The 18,077-nt window shown below is 40.1% G+C and overlaps 1 protein-coding gene across 3 annotated transcripts in view; it reads left to right on the top strand.

The window, feature by feature from the left end:
- tbc1d22a (TBC1 domain family, member 22a) overlaps window positions 1–18,077 on the top strand; it is a 166,514-nt gene that overhangs the window by 76,308 nt on the left and 72,129 nt on the right. For all 3 annotated transcript variants that reach the window (XM_026147265.1, XM_026147266.1, XM_026147264.1), the window contains one exon: window positions 15,471–15,577. In XM_026147265.1, the coding sequence (XP_026003050.1) occupies window positions 15,471–15,577 (107 nt within the window). The remainder of the gene's footprint in view (window positions 1–15,470; window positions 15,578–18,077) is intronic.

The raw sequence follows: 18,077 nt of genomic DNA, 5'->3' as shown, positions 1-18,077 counted from the left end.
TTAGCCGTGACACAGTGTACCCGGCCATGCTGTGCTGCACAGTGTTTATATAATTAATGGCTCAACATGTGCAGTCATAGAAGTAAAGTGCCAGTTTAGAGGATTTGTTCAGTTGTCACCAGTTTTGTCACTCACTTGTGTGGCCATGAGTCATTTGTATTTAGTGCTGCAGCAGTTCGTTTTGTCAGAGTACGAATTTGCACAAATTAGATAATTATTAGTTTTCATTAGAGGGCCAAATGCTGATCGCTGCTTCTTTGGATGCAATATGAATATACTGTCACCAAATAGTTTATATTCCTGTTAAGAATCTAGTTAAATACAAGTTCACCTTTTTGCTTGTTTTTCTTTTCCCTATTTAATTAGAAAGAAAACGTCCGAAATACACATTTACAGGTGCATCTTAAAAAGTTTTTGTTATTCAAAAGTCTTAGTTTATCCTTTGGAATATGATTATTTTATATTCTGCATTCATTACATGTGAAGAGAAATATTCAAGTCTTTTTTTTATTTTCATTTTGATAATTGTGGCTTATAAATCACAGAAATCCAGTATCTAATATGAATCAACAAAGGATTTACAGCACGGGAATATCTTTCTTCTGAAGTGTGTGTTTATTTATACACGCGTTACTGTTTTTGAGGCTGCTTTAATGTCACAGATGTGACCATTAGCATTGTGGAGGTTGCTTTGTTAGTGGCTCTTCAGCTTATCTTTTTTGGTCAAGTGTTTCTCATCTTCTTTGTTACAGTACCTTACAAATACTCAGTGGGATTAAGACTGGATGAACGTAGCTACCCATTCGGCCAAAACCGTGACATCGTTATCAAACCATTTGGTGGCAGTTTTGGCTGCTCACAGTGTCCTGGTGGAAAAGGAACTCAGAATCTCTAAAAAGCTTTTCTGCAGCTGACCACCCAAACTAGCAAATGACATGGCACCTGAGTCATCACAGACTGCAGAGACTTGAGACTTTCATTCTATTCAATTTCAATTCGATTTTATTTATGTAGCACCAAACAAAAGTTTCCTCAGGGCGCTTTATATTTTAAGTTAAAGACCCTGCTATAATAGAGAGAAAATGGAGAAAGCCCCATCAATTAAATGAGACCGTTATGAGCAAGTGTTTTGGTGACAGTGGGAAGGAAAAACTCAATTTTAACAGGAAAAAACCTCCAGAACCAGGCTCAGAGAGGGGCAGTCATCTACCGCAACCGGTTGGGGGGGAGGACGAAAGGACAAAAGACATGCTGTGCCTCTCCACTCTTCAGACTCTAGGACCTTGATTTGCAAAAGAAGAACAAACTTTTGTTTTATCTGAAAAGAGGACATAGGAGAACTGATCAGCAGTCCAATTTTTTTCTCCACAGCCTAAGTAAGGTGCCCTTGACAGTGTCTGCTTCACAATTAACTTGATCTTTTTGACTGTAACAGTTGTAGCCCTTTTCCTAATGCATGGTGGCTCTTGACTGACACCAGCCTCAGTCTACTTCTTGTGAAGTTCTGTGAAAGCCTTGATCAAAGTTGCCTGACAAGCTTCCTAAGGCTTCGGCCATTCCTGTGTGTTTTACACCTTTTTACTTGCACAATTTCCCCCCCCCAGTCAACTTTCCATTAATATGGTTTCATACAGCACTCTGTGAGCAGCCAGCCTTTTCAGCAGTGACCTTCTGTGACTTACCCTCCTCCTGGAGGGCGTCATCTAGACAACTGTCAAGTCAGCAGTCTTCTCTGGGTATGTGGTTACATCTACTTTATTACCCCGGGCAATACACAGTATTTATATTGTCTGAATAGTAATTTACTCAAACTATGCATTAAATATTTTAATAATTTGGGATTTTTTTAATTCAACATTGATTTTTGATGATCATAAACTTGTATTTGGCAAAATGGGGAAAAAGAAAGCTTGAAGTATTTCAGTTTATTATTGATGAATGTATGAAAGCTCGTCTTGTTGGAAAAAAGTTTCACTTTTTACTCTCTCTAAATATGTTTTTTGAGATGCACCAGTACATTTTTGTGCTTTTACATCCCTGAAAGAAATGCAACAACGGTGCATCAGCGTCGAACGCGGGAAGCTGGCAGTTCATGTTTGACATCTTTAATCCCTTAAAGCAATGGGAGGCTCACATTTACTTATTTGAAGCTGGAACATGATTTGTTGTTTGGTTAACACACTGTTAATTAGGGCCTGGTGTTATTCAATAATGGTATTGACACCAGCACAGCGTTTTGCTATTGATACTTATCTGTATACTTATTGATTTTCTTCCTTAATGGAATTGGATTTAAATCTATAACCAGAGCTTATTGTGGTCTTCATTCATTCATTTATCATAAAATCCTGAAACACTACAGCTACATGCCATATTGTCCCATTAGTTCGCCAGCTTTTTCACTATTGTGCCGAGCTGTTCATATAACTTAAGTTGTGGATGGTTCTACTCCTGTCTTTAACCATCAGAAATTGTTCCTATTTCTGTTTTTCCCACTCAGCTAAGCAAAGCTACGTTGGATTCGTACCTTTTATAACTATAAACAACAGGAAGACTGTAATTGTGTACGATGTCTTGGCAACTGAGCATAGTGATATCTCCTCTTCTCCATCCTACCCCTTCTCTTCCCTCCTCTCGGTCTTTGTATCCATCCATCTGCCTGTTTGTCTGTCTATAGATTGAGCAATCTGTGGAGTAGATCTTGGCCAGTAGGCGGTTAACTAATATCGGCGTCTTTCTCCCCGTGGTTTAGCCACTGTTGGCGGAGTCTTCTGTTCTAAGTCTCCCTCTGATTAACGTCTGTTATTAGCTCTAATGAGCTGCTTAGTGATTGCCTGGGTACAGCTGCTGACATCCAGGAGGAACACTGTCTTTTCTGCTGTGTTCCTTATCTACTTTTGCTTTCTCTAATTTCTTCTGCTTTAATCATTGGGTGAGATTATTGACTTGGTATAAGCATTGTTTTCCTTCAGGCGGTTTAAGACTTTCTCTTCAGTTTTCCTTGAAGCTGTCTCTCTTTGTGGCTTTGTTGGCCTGAGCATCGCCCTGGTATTCACTGCTCTATTTGGTTTAGGGCACAATCACCATGTTTCTAGGGTTGGGTAATAGCATTTGGACTGGCAGAAATAGAATCAACCATTTGTTTTTGGTGCTCTATCTCTTTCTCTGTCTGATTAAATGTCTCTCTTTCATTCTCAATCAAGCGTGGTCTTGTCTGCTAGACAAGACCACGGTTGATTGTGGCAATAGCAGCCACTTTGCATTTATTTTCTACTTCTATACCCTTAAAGTGGTCATATGGAACTTTCATATAAGCCATAAATTGAAGTGCCCAGGTGGTTATTTGTGTGTGTCAATGTGTCAGCAAAAGAAAGGGTCAGGGTTTTTGAGGTGTTGTTGTTTTTTTTTAAGGAGGACTAGTAGGATTGTCACCATCAACCTGTCCAGAGTGTACATTTTCTCTTGCCCGGTATCAGACCTAGAGACCAGTCAGAAAACTTGGCAATGTGCGCTCACTAGGGGAAGATTTGTATTCCCCAGCTTGTTGGTGAGTAGTTGCTGAAAGTTATCTGCAAAAACCTCTAAAAACCTCTTTGTGATTGCAGTTGCCAGTTGCCTGCTTGGAAGTTGCTGAATAGTTTGGGAATACTTTCCAACCACTCTCCAAGCCGGAGTAAAACTTTGAAAAGAGCGAAGCAAACAGGAAATGTTCTCCTTCAAAGCAAAAACAACATAACTTTAAGGACAAACTGTCTCCGTTTCCATTTGGTGTGACACTTTTCACAGTTTCACTACTGCCTGGAGAGTAGTGGGCAAGTGTTTGCAGACAAACTACAGACTAAAGCCCCCTGTCAAGACCTAAAAAGCTAAAAAGAATCGATATTTAAAAAGTGAGTATTCACATGTCCAGGAACTTGAATCTGGAATGCCTAAAATGTTTCGATATAGTTCAGTTTTCCATTCACATAAATCTCTATAAAATTTTTAATCTGTCAAAACCAAACTACAGGATGTCAGGTATAAACTTCTGACACCTGTTTAGATATGTTTGAATATACGTGCGACCAGCACAAGGCATAGCCAAAGTTTTGTATGCGTAAATGTAAACGGCATAGCTTTACAGATGTCTTCAGATAATTTAACTTTGGTTCTTGCTTATTGAGGTGGTGTATAAATAAACCAATCTTTTGTGTAAGTATATCATTAGCATGATGAGTAATTTCTCTTACAGTTTGTTTGTTGTTTTGTTTTGGGGGGTTTTCAGTAGTTGTGTTTGAAGGACGACCTGGATCTTTTTTTTTCTTTGTTTTGTTTTGTGACCAGTACGTGCACGACTAAAACTGAATTCATTACCAGAGGATGGGTTTTTTATAGATTTTCTTTTTTTTATAGAGTTATTTCCTAAAGGGATATTATTACAACAGGAAAAAATAGGATAATTGTGTCTGTTCCACAAAAAAGTCAGCAGGTAGAGACGAGAAATATAAATATAATATGGATGAAATGAACGAAGAGTATCCGGGAGTTACTCATCAAGCGCTATAATAGCCACATTTGATGTTTCTAAATGTTGTGAGAGTGACACGTCTTGACCTGCTGTTTGGAAATGATCAGCGCAATCAGACAGGCCATCGTCGTCGTTCAACAGTAGGATATATAAAGCTGAAAATCAATAGCTGCGCTTTCATCTGCATCCGGCCTCATCTTACTTCCCTTTATAATCAGAGATTCTCTCATCGCTCCAGATAAAAAGCAATAGAGCTCCTAAATGATCCAGAGAAATAGTTCTGTCAAAAAATGATTTATCTTCTGTGAATAATCGCAGGGGTTATTGAATATTTTTAGATTAACTTAATTACTTGACTATAAAAAGCCATAAATTGAAGTTCTCCTAGCTGAGAATCTTTAGATCTTGCCGAGTCTCTATTTCTCGTGTCAGCTGTGTGATAGGGGGACAAAGAAAAGAAAATCTGTTTTATCATTCTGTCACCAGCAAAGACGCATTCTGCTTGACCTGATGCAATTGGAGGCAATTGAAACAGTCATCTTACCATGCTGCTGCTGGTGGTGCGTGGTGTTTTCGATTGCATCATGACCATGTGTGGAGACGCATACAGGCAAACATGCACACACAGTTGCATTTTAACATGAACACACTAACCCTTGCACACGTAAGTGTTTGGAAACGGCACCGCTTATTGAGGATATTTTTTTCTTTACTCATCAATACAGAGGATTTAAAATCAAAAAATCAAGATGTGATCACTGTGCAAACTTTTAGCTACAGCATAGTCCTCCATTTTCAGAGGTGTAAAAGTGATTGGACAGTTCACTGTCCAATCACAAGATCTGGAGTTGAATCCTAGTGTGCTTTCGATATCTTCACTGCAAATCTCAATGTGAGGTCTGAAGACATGTGAATACAAGTGAATATTATACGAGACAGATTTTGTTTTAAAATCCAGTGTGGTAGTGTGCAGAGGCAAACCCCCCCCCGTCCCAAAATGGTGTTAAGTTAAATCCTACTTGTGTGTATCAGCACAGATGTTTGTCTATGCAGCGCAGGGCATTTACATATTTTGGGTGTTTTGGCTTTGTGTCTGCTGCTGCGTGTTTAATTGTGTCTGCTGCCCCTCGGAAAGTCTGTTTCTCTTCTGTTTTTTCCCCCTAAACAAAGGCCACAGATTACACACACTAATGACTTAATGGACTGATCCTTCAATTACATGTCATGAAACTTTCCCAAATCACACATTAGGCAGGCACATTTACTATGCCTTGAGTGGATTGGACATTTTATCCAATCAAGTAATGTTCATGTGTTTGTAAAAGCAGGCAGCTCAAATTAAGCAGAAGTAGAGATTCTTTTTTTTTCTCTGCACCTGTTGGTTACATTAAAGACTCTTTTTTTTTTTTTTTTTTTTTTTTTTTACATGAAAGTATGACTTATTACACGTACCCTGCTTATAGATACAGGGCAGTGGTTATAAAGGTACATTATGTAAAAATAATGATAATAAAAAAAAATGTTAATAGCTGGTCAAATAAAAATGGTGTGACATCGTTGAAAACATAAAAAACACAAGGGTATAAAGGCATTCATATAGTTTTGCCTGGGTAAATAGCAAATAGTAAAATTGTAATAAAATCAGTGTGATTAAAAATCTGTTATGCAAAGAAAAAAATAGAAATGCTTAAAATGGTCTATGGGCTAAAGAGTAAAGGGACCATTAGGGTTGTTATTAGTGCGAGGTTCATAGCCAGCATCCCTGATGGTGTGAGAGTGCATTAGTGCACATTGTATTGGTGAATTCTACATCTGTGAAGGTACCATTAAAGCTGAATGATATATTTTCCTTTTGGAGCAACATATGCTGCCACCCAGATGAAGCAAGACAGCGCCAAGCCACGCTCTGCACTTACTGCAACAGGATGCCTCAGAAGAAAAGTGTCTGTGTGCTAAACCGGCACCCATTAAAAACATTTGGCACATAACATTTGGCCCCAAACTGTTGAGCGTTTGAAATTCCTTTATCAAACAAGAATGAAAAAACCTTTTGCTTTCAGAAGCACTCCTCAGTTGCCAAAATCTTACAGACTGTTGTTAGAGGCCAGGTGATGCAACACAGTGGTAATTATACCCTTGTTGCATGTTTTGAAATGTGTTCAAATCCAAAATGTACATGCAATTTATAATAAATATAAAGTATAAATATAACAATGCTTTAGTTGCATTATTCTCATCTCTAATTACTGCTCAGTGTGGCTCAGGGAAAGGCAGCATTTCATTTTTCTGATTGGTGGGACATAAATATGATTCACCAGTTTATGTTTTACTTATCATAGTCTGAAACAGCAACAACTGTAAATCCTAGAAGTTTGCAATTTGAAATTGTAGTCTGTTATCTTGTGCTTTTGCTGATCAATTTTAACAGTATTTTATCTTTTTTTCTGCCCAGAAACTGCAGATGGAAATGACCTGATAGCTAAATCTGGTACGAGACATTTCCTTTTATGTTATTAATGGGTTTTGTGCACATATAAATAAATAAATGAATAAACAAACAAAGAGAAAAGTAGGACAACTTTTCAAGTCCTTTTTGAAAAAAACTATACTGCATGACGTACAAGAGATTCTAATATTGCAGTTCATCGAGTCACGTAAGAAATTAAAAAAACAAAAATGGTGAAAATTTGTCTTGTGCATCTTAAAATTGCCTTTAATTAGGCTGTGTCTTCCTCATAAAAGAACTACCCCTTTAAAAAACCCACACAACACAAAAAAGCCTTCCTGAATCTTAAAAAAAATAAAAATTCCAAAAAACTTCACCCTTGGGAAATGATCAGGATATTTTTCCCTTTAATAGAAGCTGACTTTACAAGCTGAATTGGACTTTTCATGTGCAAATTTGTTGATTACACCTCTAAGCAGCAACAATAGTGATTATCCAACCAGTAATTTTGGTAGAACTCACTAAAACAATGCAAATCTGGGTGATTTAAGAGACAAATTGATGTGTATTGTTTGGCAAACCTTTCTTTGCTTTCTTAATAAAATTGCCTGCCACGTAACAACGCTTGCAGAGTGTGCGAATTGTAAGCCCTACCAGGAACCATTGTGTCGCCTCAGCTATGATTTGTGCTATTGATCGCCCGTCCCCGTTACTACCACCACCCCTCCACCTACACCACCACCACCAACCATATGCTATTATTGTGGAATTAGAACACTGTGGCGGAAAGCACAAACCTCACCCCAGCCAATGTTGCATCTCTCTGGCATTACCATGGTTACACGACTGTGGAATATGTCGCCAGCTGCGCGCCTGTTGATTCACACACACATCTGTGCTATAGAAATGTGCCACAGGGCTGGCGGAGCGCTGGTATTGGGCAGGGCTTGTAGGTTTGTAGCGTGTACAGAGACAGCAGTAGAAACAGTTAATGTGACGCTTGCTCAACGTTAAACACTTTAAGCTTTCTCATACAAGACACCATCTTACCCCCGGCAAAGTGGATCATTATGTGTGCACACATAGGCAGATATGGTATTAATAGCTGTATTCCATTTGATGTCAAGGACTTAGATTATCTTGCCAAGAGCTTTGGGGGCTGCTGGTTGATATATGGACACAGGGCTTACAGTGCAGATAGTGGGAAGATGAGAACATTGTTAAGTGATTGTGTAGATTCATCTTATCATTGGTGAGGCTGAAGTTCAGCGCTTTCACTAAGCTTAGTAGTGTACTTTGAAGAAAAAATATTGTAACTTCTAAGAACCCAAAAAATTAAGCCAGTGGATGACTTCTTATTGACTTCAGATAAATTTCTATGCCTCCTAACCCCCCCGAAAATCATAGTTTGTTAATTTATTTATAATAAATTATTTAATTTATTCAATTAATCACTCCTCTGTTTACCTCAGCTCATATCACTTCGACCTGTTCACTCTTCCTTCACCTCCAGCTGTCTGTTTTCATATCTTCTCATCACACACTGCCATAATTTTATTATCTCCGGTGATTTTGTGCGTATGCGTGTCTGTATGTGTGTTTGCTCACACTAAGGTGAGACTATCAGGTTTTCCGGGGTGACACTCTTCTTAATTATCTAGCAGTATGAATCGCACCTCTGTAAAATGTTCTCTTCTCGTTAACAACATTGTTATCAGACTAATTGTGCCACAGAGAAGAAGTGGCAGGGTTTTTGTTTTTTTGTTGTTGTTGCTAGAGCCAAAGTGACAGGCAGGGACTTTGAACAATCATCAGTGTAACTTGCAGCTAAGGTGTGGCTTTTTTAGTTCGAAGCCTTTCGTCGGTGTCACTGGGGTGTCATTCTGAGGGTGAAAAGTGGATTGTGACATGTTTGGATTCAGCATCCAAATTGTAAACCATTAGGTTCATTAGATTGAACCTCAAACCAGTGCTGTAAATGATAATTAATGACTGCAGCACTTTATGTGATATTGTAAGCTTTGGGTGTTGAAATCTTATTAAAGCCAATTGGGTTTTATCTCTCTTTGGCCAAACAAAACTCAGGTTTGCTTGTAATTAATCTGAACCAGCAGAAGGTTGTCAAACGGGACTGTTTTTTATTGCCAATTGCTGTCTACATGGACACGTACCCGCTCTCTCACTCGGCACACACACTGTCTTTGTGATTACATCAGGCTAAACTGGCTCGTTTATCATCTTACATCACGTTACCTTGTGGCCCGTAGTTGTAGAGGGCAGATGGCAGCACCGGCGCGAGCGAGCACGTCGTGTGTGCTTGCGCGCGTGCACGCGTTTGTGTATGTAGGTGCCTGCACTCAGTCTCTGGAGGTGTAACCCAGCTCAGCATGCCAAGCTGTGCCAAGTGCTCACAGCTGGCAGCAACCAAGCAGTTGGTCTCTCTGGACAAGTTGCCCCCTGCGCCAGGACAAACAGGAAATGAGTCCTGGGGCCTGGCAGGAAACTGGCTGTTGGGCCAGTAGTGGTGGAGAGCTGGGAGGGGCTGAAAGAACGAGTCGGGGCGACAGCTCGGAGAGGAAGGGAAGCAACAGAAGAGGTGTCAAACGTCTGTGCTACGAGAGGTTCAGAGAACGAGGGACGAGGGAGAGTAGAGAAAAAAGAAACTGATGCACGAGAGGTTAGGAGGCTGTGTGAGAGGATTTATGTGCGTGGGCATCACCCAGCTTTGGGTTGATGGGTGTCATTCAGTTTAGAATACTAAATGAAACATGTCCGGCCATAACTGTGTCTTTATGCCCGAGTATCACTTTCCTTTCAAACATTATGTCTCTGCCTCGCTGACAGCCAGGGCCCGACACATTATGTTTTTATGTGCATCCCAAACGGTCAACACATAAAAGACAGTGTTTGTGTACATAACACCTTTTTAAGGAATTCCTTGAAAATTGACACAGCTGTTCACTGGGACTGAGTGATCGAGTTTTGATAGTCAGCTGTTAGCGTCGCTAATGTGACATTTCATAAAAGCCTCGAGGGGAATTGGTACAAAATGTGCTGTTGAAGCCAGGCTTTGCCTGAGTGGCCCACACTGGATTAATAATGATCATATTTCAGCATATCGGGGGGCTCATTTAGGAGTCTACAAAGGTTTGGTTGTTGCTTGCTACTTAGCCCCAACACTTCCAGCCTTGTGCCTTCTCAGCTGATTGACAAACCACGTTCCTGCTGTGGAAGACTTTCCCAAAGAAGGCTTAAACAGCATTTTATTGGGTCGCAGCTAGCAATGGTAGACCTTCTACCATATGAATATTCAGAATCTGTAGGTAGAGATTACTTTTTAGCACCTGAAGCTGTCTGGTTTCCATTTGTAGTCTGATTTTAGTCCTTCTGACAGGTGCACAAGTAGTTGCTTACCTGCAGGTCAGATAACCAGAGGAAATCCTGGCCCAATTATCTACTGGCTACACCCCAGGCCTTCCCCCAGAAGCTCTGCTGTTATTACTGACATCGACATTAGTCAGTGTGTTTTGAGACTCAAGTTACTCTGACCTCACAAAACACTTTTTTGCAATAACTGAGTCTCATTAGGATACAGTTTCACTTAAATTTCTTAATATTATAAAACCATCAGGTGGTTATTTTGTACATCACGGTAGTAATTCAGCTTTATGGATTAATAACTCCCCGTCGTGGCTTGTGTTATCCCCTCACAAAATGGTCTCCAGTTGTAGAGCAATTACTGCTCTGTAATCACTTTTATTGTCGTGTAAGTTTGTTTTGTGCGTGTGCAGTTTTGTGTGCCGGCTCCTTGGCCGGGCCGCCAAGTCTGCAGTCTGTGTGCGCTGTGCTGCTCTGCCAGTCTGATCACAAAATGCCAGTTTTCTCTGTGTACACTGCCACTGTGTTTCATTGAGTTGGCTGTATCAAACTAGTTCTAATCTCCTACCAAGGTGAATGTCAGACCTGCTCTTTTACCAGCTGACACTCTGCCTCTGAAGAACTTGAGAATACTATTTGGCAAAAGATTATTGTGCAGGCAGGACTCACACAGGACTAAAGCAGCCAAAACCCTCAGTCACTGATGTGAAGTTCACTGAGGCCTGAACTTCCAAAAATTCCCCTGGCTCTTATTTGTGAAACATTTCTTCAGAGACACGGATCATGTCCCAGACATGTATTGTCAGCTGGTCCTTGGTGTGAAGGAAAAGCTCCCGGAGTAATCACCAAGAGAGTTTCTTAGGCTACGTTCACACTGCAGGTCTTGATGCTCAATTCCGATTTTTTGATCAAATCCGATTTTTTTGTCTGCTCGTTCACACTACAAATAAAATGCGACAGCAAACGCTCTCTAGTGTGAACGCTCAAAGCGGCCCGCATGCGCAAAAGAAGATGTCACACACAACGCGCTCTGTTTAGACCCAGAGCAAACAGTATGTTTGACTGATGGCCCTTAATATAAAGACTTCGGTCTTCACGTTTCCCAATTTTTGCTTTAAGTTATTTTGTTATTTACATAATAATGTAAATAACCTAATAATGATCCTTATTGCTGTTTTAGAGGAGCGGTGCTTCAAAGGATAGCTGCAGATTTCTGTCAGAATCTGCAGATTACACAGAACAAATAAAATGTTCACGTTTCTCCAACGTTGTCTTCCCAACAGTTTCACTGATATCTACACGGGATGGCCAGAGAAGCGTTCGCGATGTCTTCTCTGGCACTGATAATTGGCGTCTGTCTTGTGTCAGTGACGTAAAAGGCGGATTTAATGCGACTTGACCGTTCAAACAGCAGTCGCTTTCTAAAACATCGGATATGTATCGGATTCAGTACCACATACGAAAGTGACCCAGATCGGATTTGAAAATATCGGATTTGCGCCGTTCACACTGTCATAGCATGATCGGATATGGGTCGCATAGGGTCAAAAAATCGGATTTGATGCGCTTTCACCTGCAGTGTGAACGTAGCCTTAAAGGAATTTCCACTGAGGCATGGATTCTATGAAAGTGATTAGCAAAACCGTCTTTTGATGACAGGTCAACTGTTACAGTCTGTTACCTGTTAAAGGTGGCCTAATGGTCCTCCTCTTCATTTTTTCCCCCATCTGCCTTGTATTTCCAGTGTTAGCAAAACACACTGCTGCTACTGTGAAGGCAGATCAAGTGAGGCAGCTACAGATTTTTAAATAATCTGACATTTAGCTCACAGCTTTGATTCTTTTATCTTTTCAACACTGAACAAAAAGAGCTGTCTGGACTACCTGACAATAAAACTGATTAAATGACCTGAGGTTTGGCTGCTGTTTAGCATTCATCCATGTGGGGCAGTGTAGCCCTGTGATAGAGCCACACTGAGTCCTCAGTGTACTCCTGCTGCACTGCTCCTCTTTCCTCTTTGCCTGCACTTTTCTGTGTTCTTGCTATTCTGATGAACTATCCCCAGTTCCAGTACAACCGCCACACTACCTGAAGCTGCCCCTCATAGAGTCGAGGTTTGTCTACTACAAATAGACCTTAGCCACGACAAAGACTGATTTGAGGCTTTGGGATACTCAGGGACTCTCAGAATACTAAAGCAGTGGAGCTTTCATCAGCTTGTTATAATCAGCAGTGACACCATGCAAGTACCGGTGAGCCTTTCAGCTACAGGTTTAATATTGTCACTGCTCAGAACTGCTGCAGCCCAAGAAGATGCCTGTGCTGTAACATCGTCAGCCATTTTTACACAAAGATCGCACATTTTTGCTGTTCTGAGATCACTCCCTGTGCTGTCCCAGCTGCACAAAACCAGCATAATGCTTTCCCCAGTTGTGTAATTTTTACATAACAGGCCTGCACTTAGAATTCTGAGAGTCATAACAAATGTGACACATAAGGTTTGATGTTGGAAATATGAGGGGATATATCACCTTAGTCTTATCGCTGGGTGTTTGTCTCGTCTGTTTGCCTTTGTCTCGGTTGCTTTGCTACCTAATTTAAGAGTCTGTCTTCTTCAGAATTCAGCATCTTGAATAATTAACCTGGAAATTGCAGTTCAAAGCAGCAGTTGTGTTGTGTTGTGTGTCATCTGGTTACAGATTTGTGTCTTTGACAAAAAAAACCAAACAAACCAGCGGTTGCTAAATGACTGGCAAACTTTTTTTAATGGTTGGTGTTCCATCTGTTGCTGCTGAAAAGCAGTGCCAATGCATGAATAATTTCCGTTGATAAAATTAAACTAGTCTACAAACCGTGCTCCCTGATGATCCACCAGCATATATTATCCTCACCTCTGTGGCTCCCCGTCATCGGGTTTGGTTCATTTAGGTTCGCTGGTTTTCTTTCTGTGGAATTTAAAACTAAATATCACAAGAAAGGTGAAGTTTCTGATGTATTTGTTTAAATTACTTACTTTAGGATTAGTGGCACTTAGCCATATTACCCAGCCGTAAGTAACATCTGTCTGTGCAGTGTTCCCTCTTTAGAGAGTTTGTGTTAAAGTTATTGTTTCTTGCATCGCTGTAGACGATGTAAAGTTGCGTACTTTTGCTCTGTTATAGCAGCTGCTCATACTCTGTGTTTAGGTCCAGTTGATTGTAGTTGACTTCTGCCGTGGCCTCAATTTAAGCTGAGGAAATATGTTGAGTTCTCATCTCATCAGATGTCTCAGAGTGGTAACATTTCCTCAGTGGGTGACCTCTTCCTCTCTCGATATGTTTACACTTCTCATTGCTGATTTACTTTCTGTCTTTCTTTCTTTCTTTTTTTTTGATCTCTTGCCAAAAATGGGATTTTATGAGATTATATCTCTGTATGTTTGCACAAATAATGACTGCTATGTCTGCCCTCTGGCTGCAGTACGTCTCCTCTCTCTTTTCTTTCTTTTCTTTTTCTTTTTTTTTTGCATTATAAGTATTGGAGTAAAATAAACTGTACTGTCATCTAATCAGAAAAAAAAAAGCCTCTTGACGACTTTCATATCTGGTATTAAAGATCTGGTAGGCGTGTGAACAAAATTAGATTTCTGTGCTACTGGACACGTTGACATGTACTGATGTAATGGGATGAAAGACCTCACTGAAATGAAGGAAGCATAGCCTCTCGCTCTACATTCTGTCCATCCTTACCTGACTTTAAGCAGACAAGACAAATGAGACAGCACACACACACACGAGCATGCAGCGTAGTTGTTAGCAGCTTTGTAGCCCTGGCCCAAAGCCAGCTCCCTGTCTGTCTGTCTGTCTGTCAGACGGAGCATGCTCATTACAACCTTGACAACATTCCACTGAGGTTGCCAAGGATACCAGGCAGAGCTGGCAGGACCTGCGTGTATGTGTATTTGAGTGTTTAATAGGAACTCACACAAATACGTAGACCAGTGTTTTGGTTATATGACCACACACACACACACACACACTCTGTCTTTGCCTTTGCTCTTTTTCTCTCTCTCCCTCGCTCATTCTTTTCTCTCTGTAGATCATTGTTAATCAGTCTCGTCCCATCTCCTCTCCACTGGCTGTCAGTGGCTTGTCAGAAGCCCGTCAGAGCCCCTGCAGTCCGTCACACACTACTGCCGTTAATGACATCTGATGACACCCATCGTTGAAGTCACCCACTGGAGATGACTGGGGACTCGGCGTGCTCGCAGCTTAGGAATCGTTTCTTTTGTTCAGCCCTGCAGTGTGTTTAAAAATATATCTCCAAACATAATTCTGCTTTACTTATGTGCAGACTGTTTGTCTTTCAGCTCGCCTGACCTCCTTCACCTTGCTTTTCACAGCTCCCTTTGAACTCACTGCAGTAGGAGTTTACATCAAAGGTCATATGAAAACCCTGAATCCATCAATAAATACTGAACTGTTTAAAAATGGTACATTTAGGATAGACGTACAGCTAAGATAAAAGATTGAAAGGTCTAACTCCTTTCAAATACCAAGTTATTGGCATAAATTTGACTAGTAAAACTATTTTTTCCGGAAAAAATATGTTAAATACATTCATGCTGTCTGTCCTTTGTGCACAAACTCTGTAATATTTTCGAAATGTTCAAAGAAGCCACGGGAAAGGTTGAACCGCTGTTCAAAGATGATAATCATTAGGCTGCTCTAATAGGCCTCTTTTTAGTGTCTTCCTACATCCTTCCACACCGTCTTCACTGCTTCATCCCCCCTTTCATACCTTTGCTCCAATTTGTCAGCGTCTTCGTTCATTTCCTTACATCTTTCGTAACCCACCCACTTACCTCTTTCCTGCTCCTACTCTCCCTATTGAATTAGTCCTCCCCATGCACCTATGGCTGTATTGTTCCCCTGTCAGGGTTTATGGTGACAGGCTTATGGCAGAGCCCATGCTGTGCTGGGAACCTGGCATTGCTCGCCATATCTCTCCCCTGAATTCTCCCGTTTTCTCCTGTTGTCTTTTTTTAAACTTCCCTTCTTTTTCTTTGGCCCGTCTCACTGTCTTTTTATCTGTCAGTCTCTTTCCCATAAGCAGCAAATTCTTTACGCTCTGTCGTTGTTCTCATTTTGTCTTCTCCAGAGGAGGAAGTGGAAAACTTTGACGTGTCCAGTCTCCAGGAAGAGGCTCTGAGGAATATTGAGGCTGACAGCTTCTGGTGCATGAGCAAACTGCTGGACGGGATCCAGGTAAGCTGTGTGTTCAGCCTGTGCAGGTTGCCTCACAACATTTTCAATAATAGGTCTTAAAGCCACTACATGAACTTCCAGTAACAGATGCTTTACCATATTACTGATCCTCTTTAGTCATCACTCTAAGCAGAGATGGAAGAACTGAAAGGGTGTTCACATATTAATCTCTTGACAAGACATCAGATATCTGTCAGCTGGCTAGCTTTTGTTAGCTAGCTACCTGTTGTTTAACCTGTTGTTTAACATTTAAGTCCTCTCTTCTTCCACAGTTTCGCATCTTGTAATCAGAAATTTGTCAACACACAAAAAGAGCTCAAATTGTGGTGAAAAGTCTCATTTTTCTTTTTTTCTTTTTTACCAACAACTACATTGATAAGTGATCAGTTAATAGTTGATTTGTATAGTTAGTGTTAATGAATCAAAACAATGAAATGATCTTTAATAATGTTCACTAATCAAAAGTAATGTCAAAAAATCTGTTTATTTTCATCATAACTTTGTTTAATGAAAGGTAATTCATTCTTGATTGCATGTTGTACTTGAGTTATGTAGAGCTTACAAGAGATGCTCAGGGTTATATACTGATGACACCAGTAAACATAACATCCTCATTCCAAGATGTCACATACCTTTGTGACTTTTGTTGGTTTTAAAGTAGTAAGTTTTAAACCAAGCCATAATTGTTTTAATTAACCAATTTATTTTAGTGCCTAAAATTAGCTGTTTTTTCGTGGCTTTATAAATAACTTTATAACTCATAAAAGCTGTTCGTAGATGCACTACACTGTGTTTTGTAAGTTGTATTATAACTTCACAGAAACCATCCAGACAATGTTCAAAGAAGTAAAAAAAGCTCATTCTTAACCAATTAGAAAACATAAGAAATAAAAATGTTAATTAAGATGAACAATATTAAAATAAGCCAGTAGTTCATTACAGTTAACTCCTGTTTTTACCATTTTTTTTTTTAATGATATAAAGTTTTGTTGCCTCATTTCTTATTAATGTGACTTCTGGACTGGATTATATTACATCTTCTGGTCACTCCCAGATGGTCCTGCTGAGAGTTGAACTGAAAACCCAGCTCTCATGAAGGAGTGGCTTGACATGGCATCAGTAAAATATAACACTAATTATGCTTTGGTTGAACATTTGATTAACAAGTCCAAAACAGCCTTCAAAGAGAATGACAATGCTCAGCTTCTTTTTAATCTCCATACAGCGTGGTAGTTGCTTGTGAATTTTTGGTTTCGGAGGGTTGCACATAATGGACGACTCAGCCAGTAGCTACCTGACATTAGAGCAATGTGGATGGAGCGGGGATTTGCAACACTATCTGACCATCCAACACGCAGTTTGGACAGACCATAAATCCCACCTAACGGCACCTTTCCTCTGTTTTCCTTGGTTATAGACCATTAATTTGAAAAATAATTGCATCTTTCCACTACATAGGGCAAGTTTTACACCATAACTCTTTCTTCAGCATGATTTTCTTCTGCTATGTGTGCGTGCATAAAATAACGGCTGAGATAATCGGCTGTACAGACGGTGTGGAATGTTACAGCGTTTTGGTGGGCTGGTATTCCTCTCTGTTGCAAAGCTGGCAGGACTTCTTGTGTAAGCATTACATACAGTCTTTCTGTGTGGGTTTCAGAAATGTGATCGTCTTGCATATTCTAAAGCGTGCCCGAGTGTCTGGAGGCCAGATAATTGCATACAGTCCACATCACCAAAATTCATTTTGTTTCATCATTTCTTCCCAAACCGTCTTGCCCACGAGCTCTGTTAATCGACCCGCTCTCAGCGGTCATGGTTGAGCCATCTGTCAATTCTAAATGTGCTTGCCTGGGCTGGCGGTACATTTGCTCTCAATAGCAACATTGTTGCTTAGCATCCCCAATTCTGCATCCATTTTGAAATATATATTATATATGTTTTATTATTTCTTGCTGTGTTGTAAGATTAAAATCTTTGAAAAGTCATTTGTGCTATCAAAAAAAAGTAGCCAGCCCACTTCCCTTCATCTTAAAGCAGCAGCATTTTAGCTCCTTTTGAGATGCTAATGATACCAAAGTCAGATGTTACTGTTAGCCGTGGCAGCTGTAATTGTTACTTACTGGCAAAGTAAAAGAAACATCTGCCAAGTCTTAGCAGTGGGAATGATGACTGTAGTATAAAGTAACACTTAGGAGAATTGCCACTGCAGTAAGTGTTAAAGTATATTTACCAGGCAATATGCTTTTTGTTGTATGTGTTTTAAGGGCAAAGGACAACACCCTGAATCTTGGTAGCAAATTTTCACCAAAGTGAAATCAAAATTAGGCTTATTTCCAGTTGCCTATTTTAATCTTGGATATTCTTGCCCTATTTATTTGCCTTATTTATGCAGTTTTTCAGCTCTTCCTGTGGCTCATTTCCTTTAAAGGCCATTCTTCCTTCTTGTGATTGGCTACCCCTCTGAGCTGTGTGTTGGCGATGACCATATTTTGTTTTC

Source organism: Astatotilapia calliptera, chromosome 17, assembly GCF_900246225.1.
Source record: "Astatotilapia calliptera chromosome 17, fAstCal1.2, whole genome shotgun sequence".
Taxonomy (NCBI): domain Eukaryota; kingdom Metazoa; phylum Chordata; class Actinopteri; order Cichliformes; family Cichlidae; genus Astatotilapia; species Astatotilapia calliptera.
Note: the sequence above shows the minus strand (reverse complement) of the source record. Positions and strands in the feature narration are given on the sequence as shown.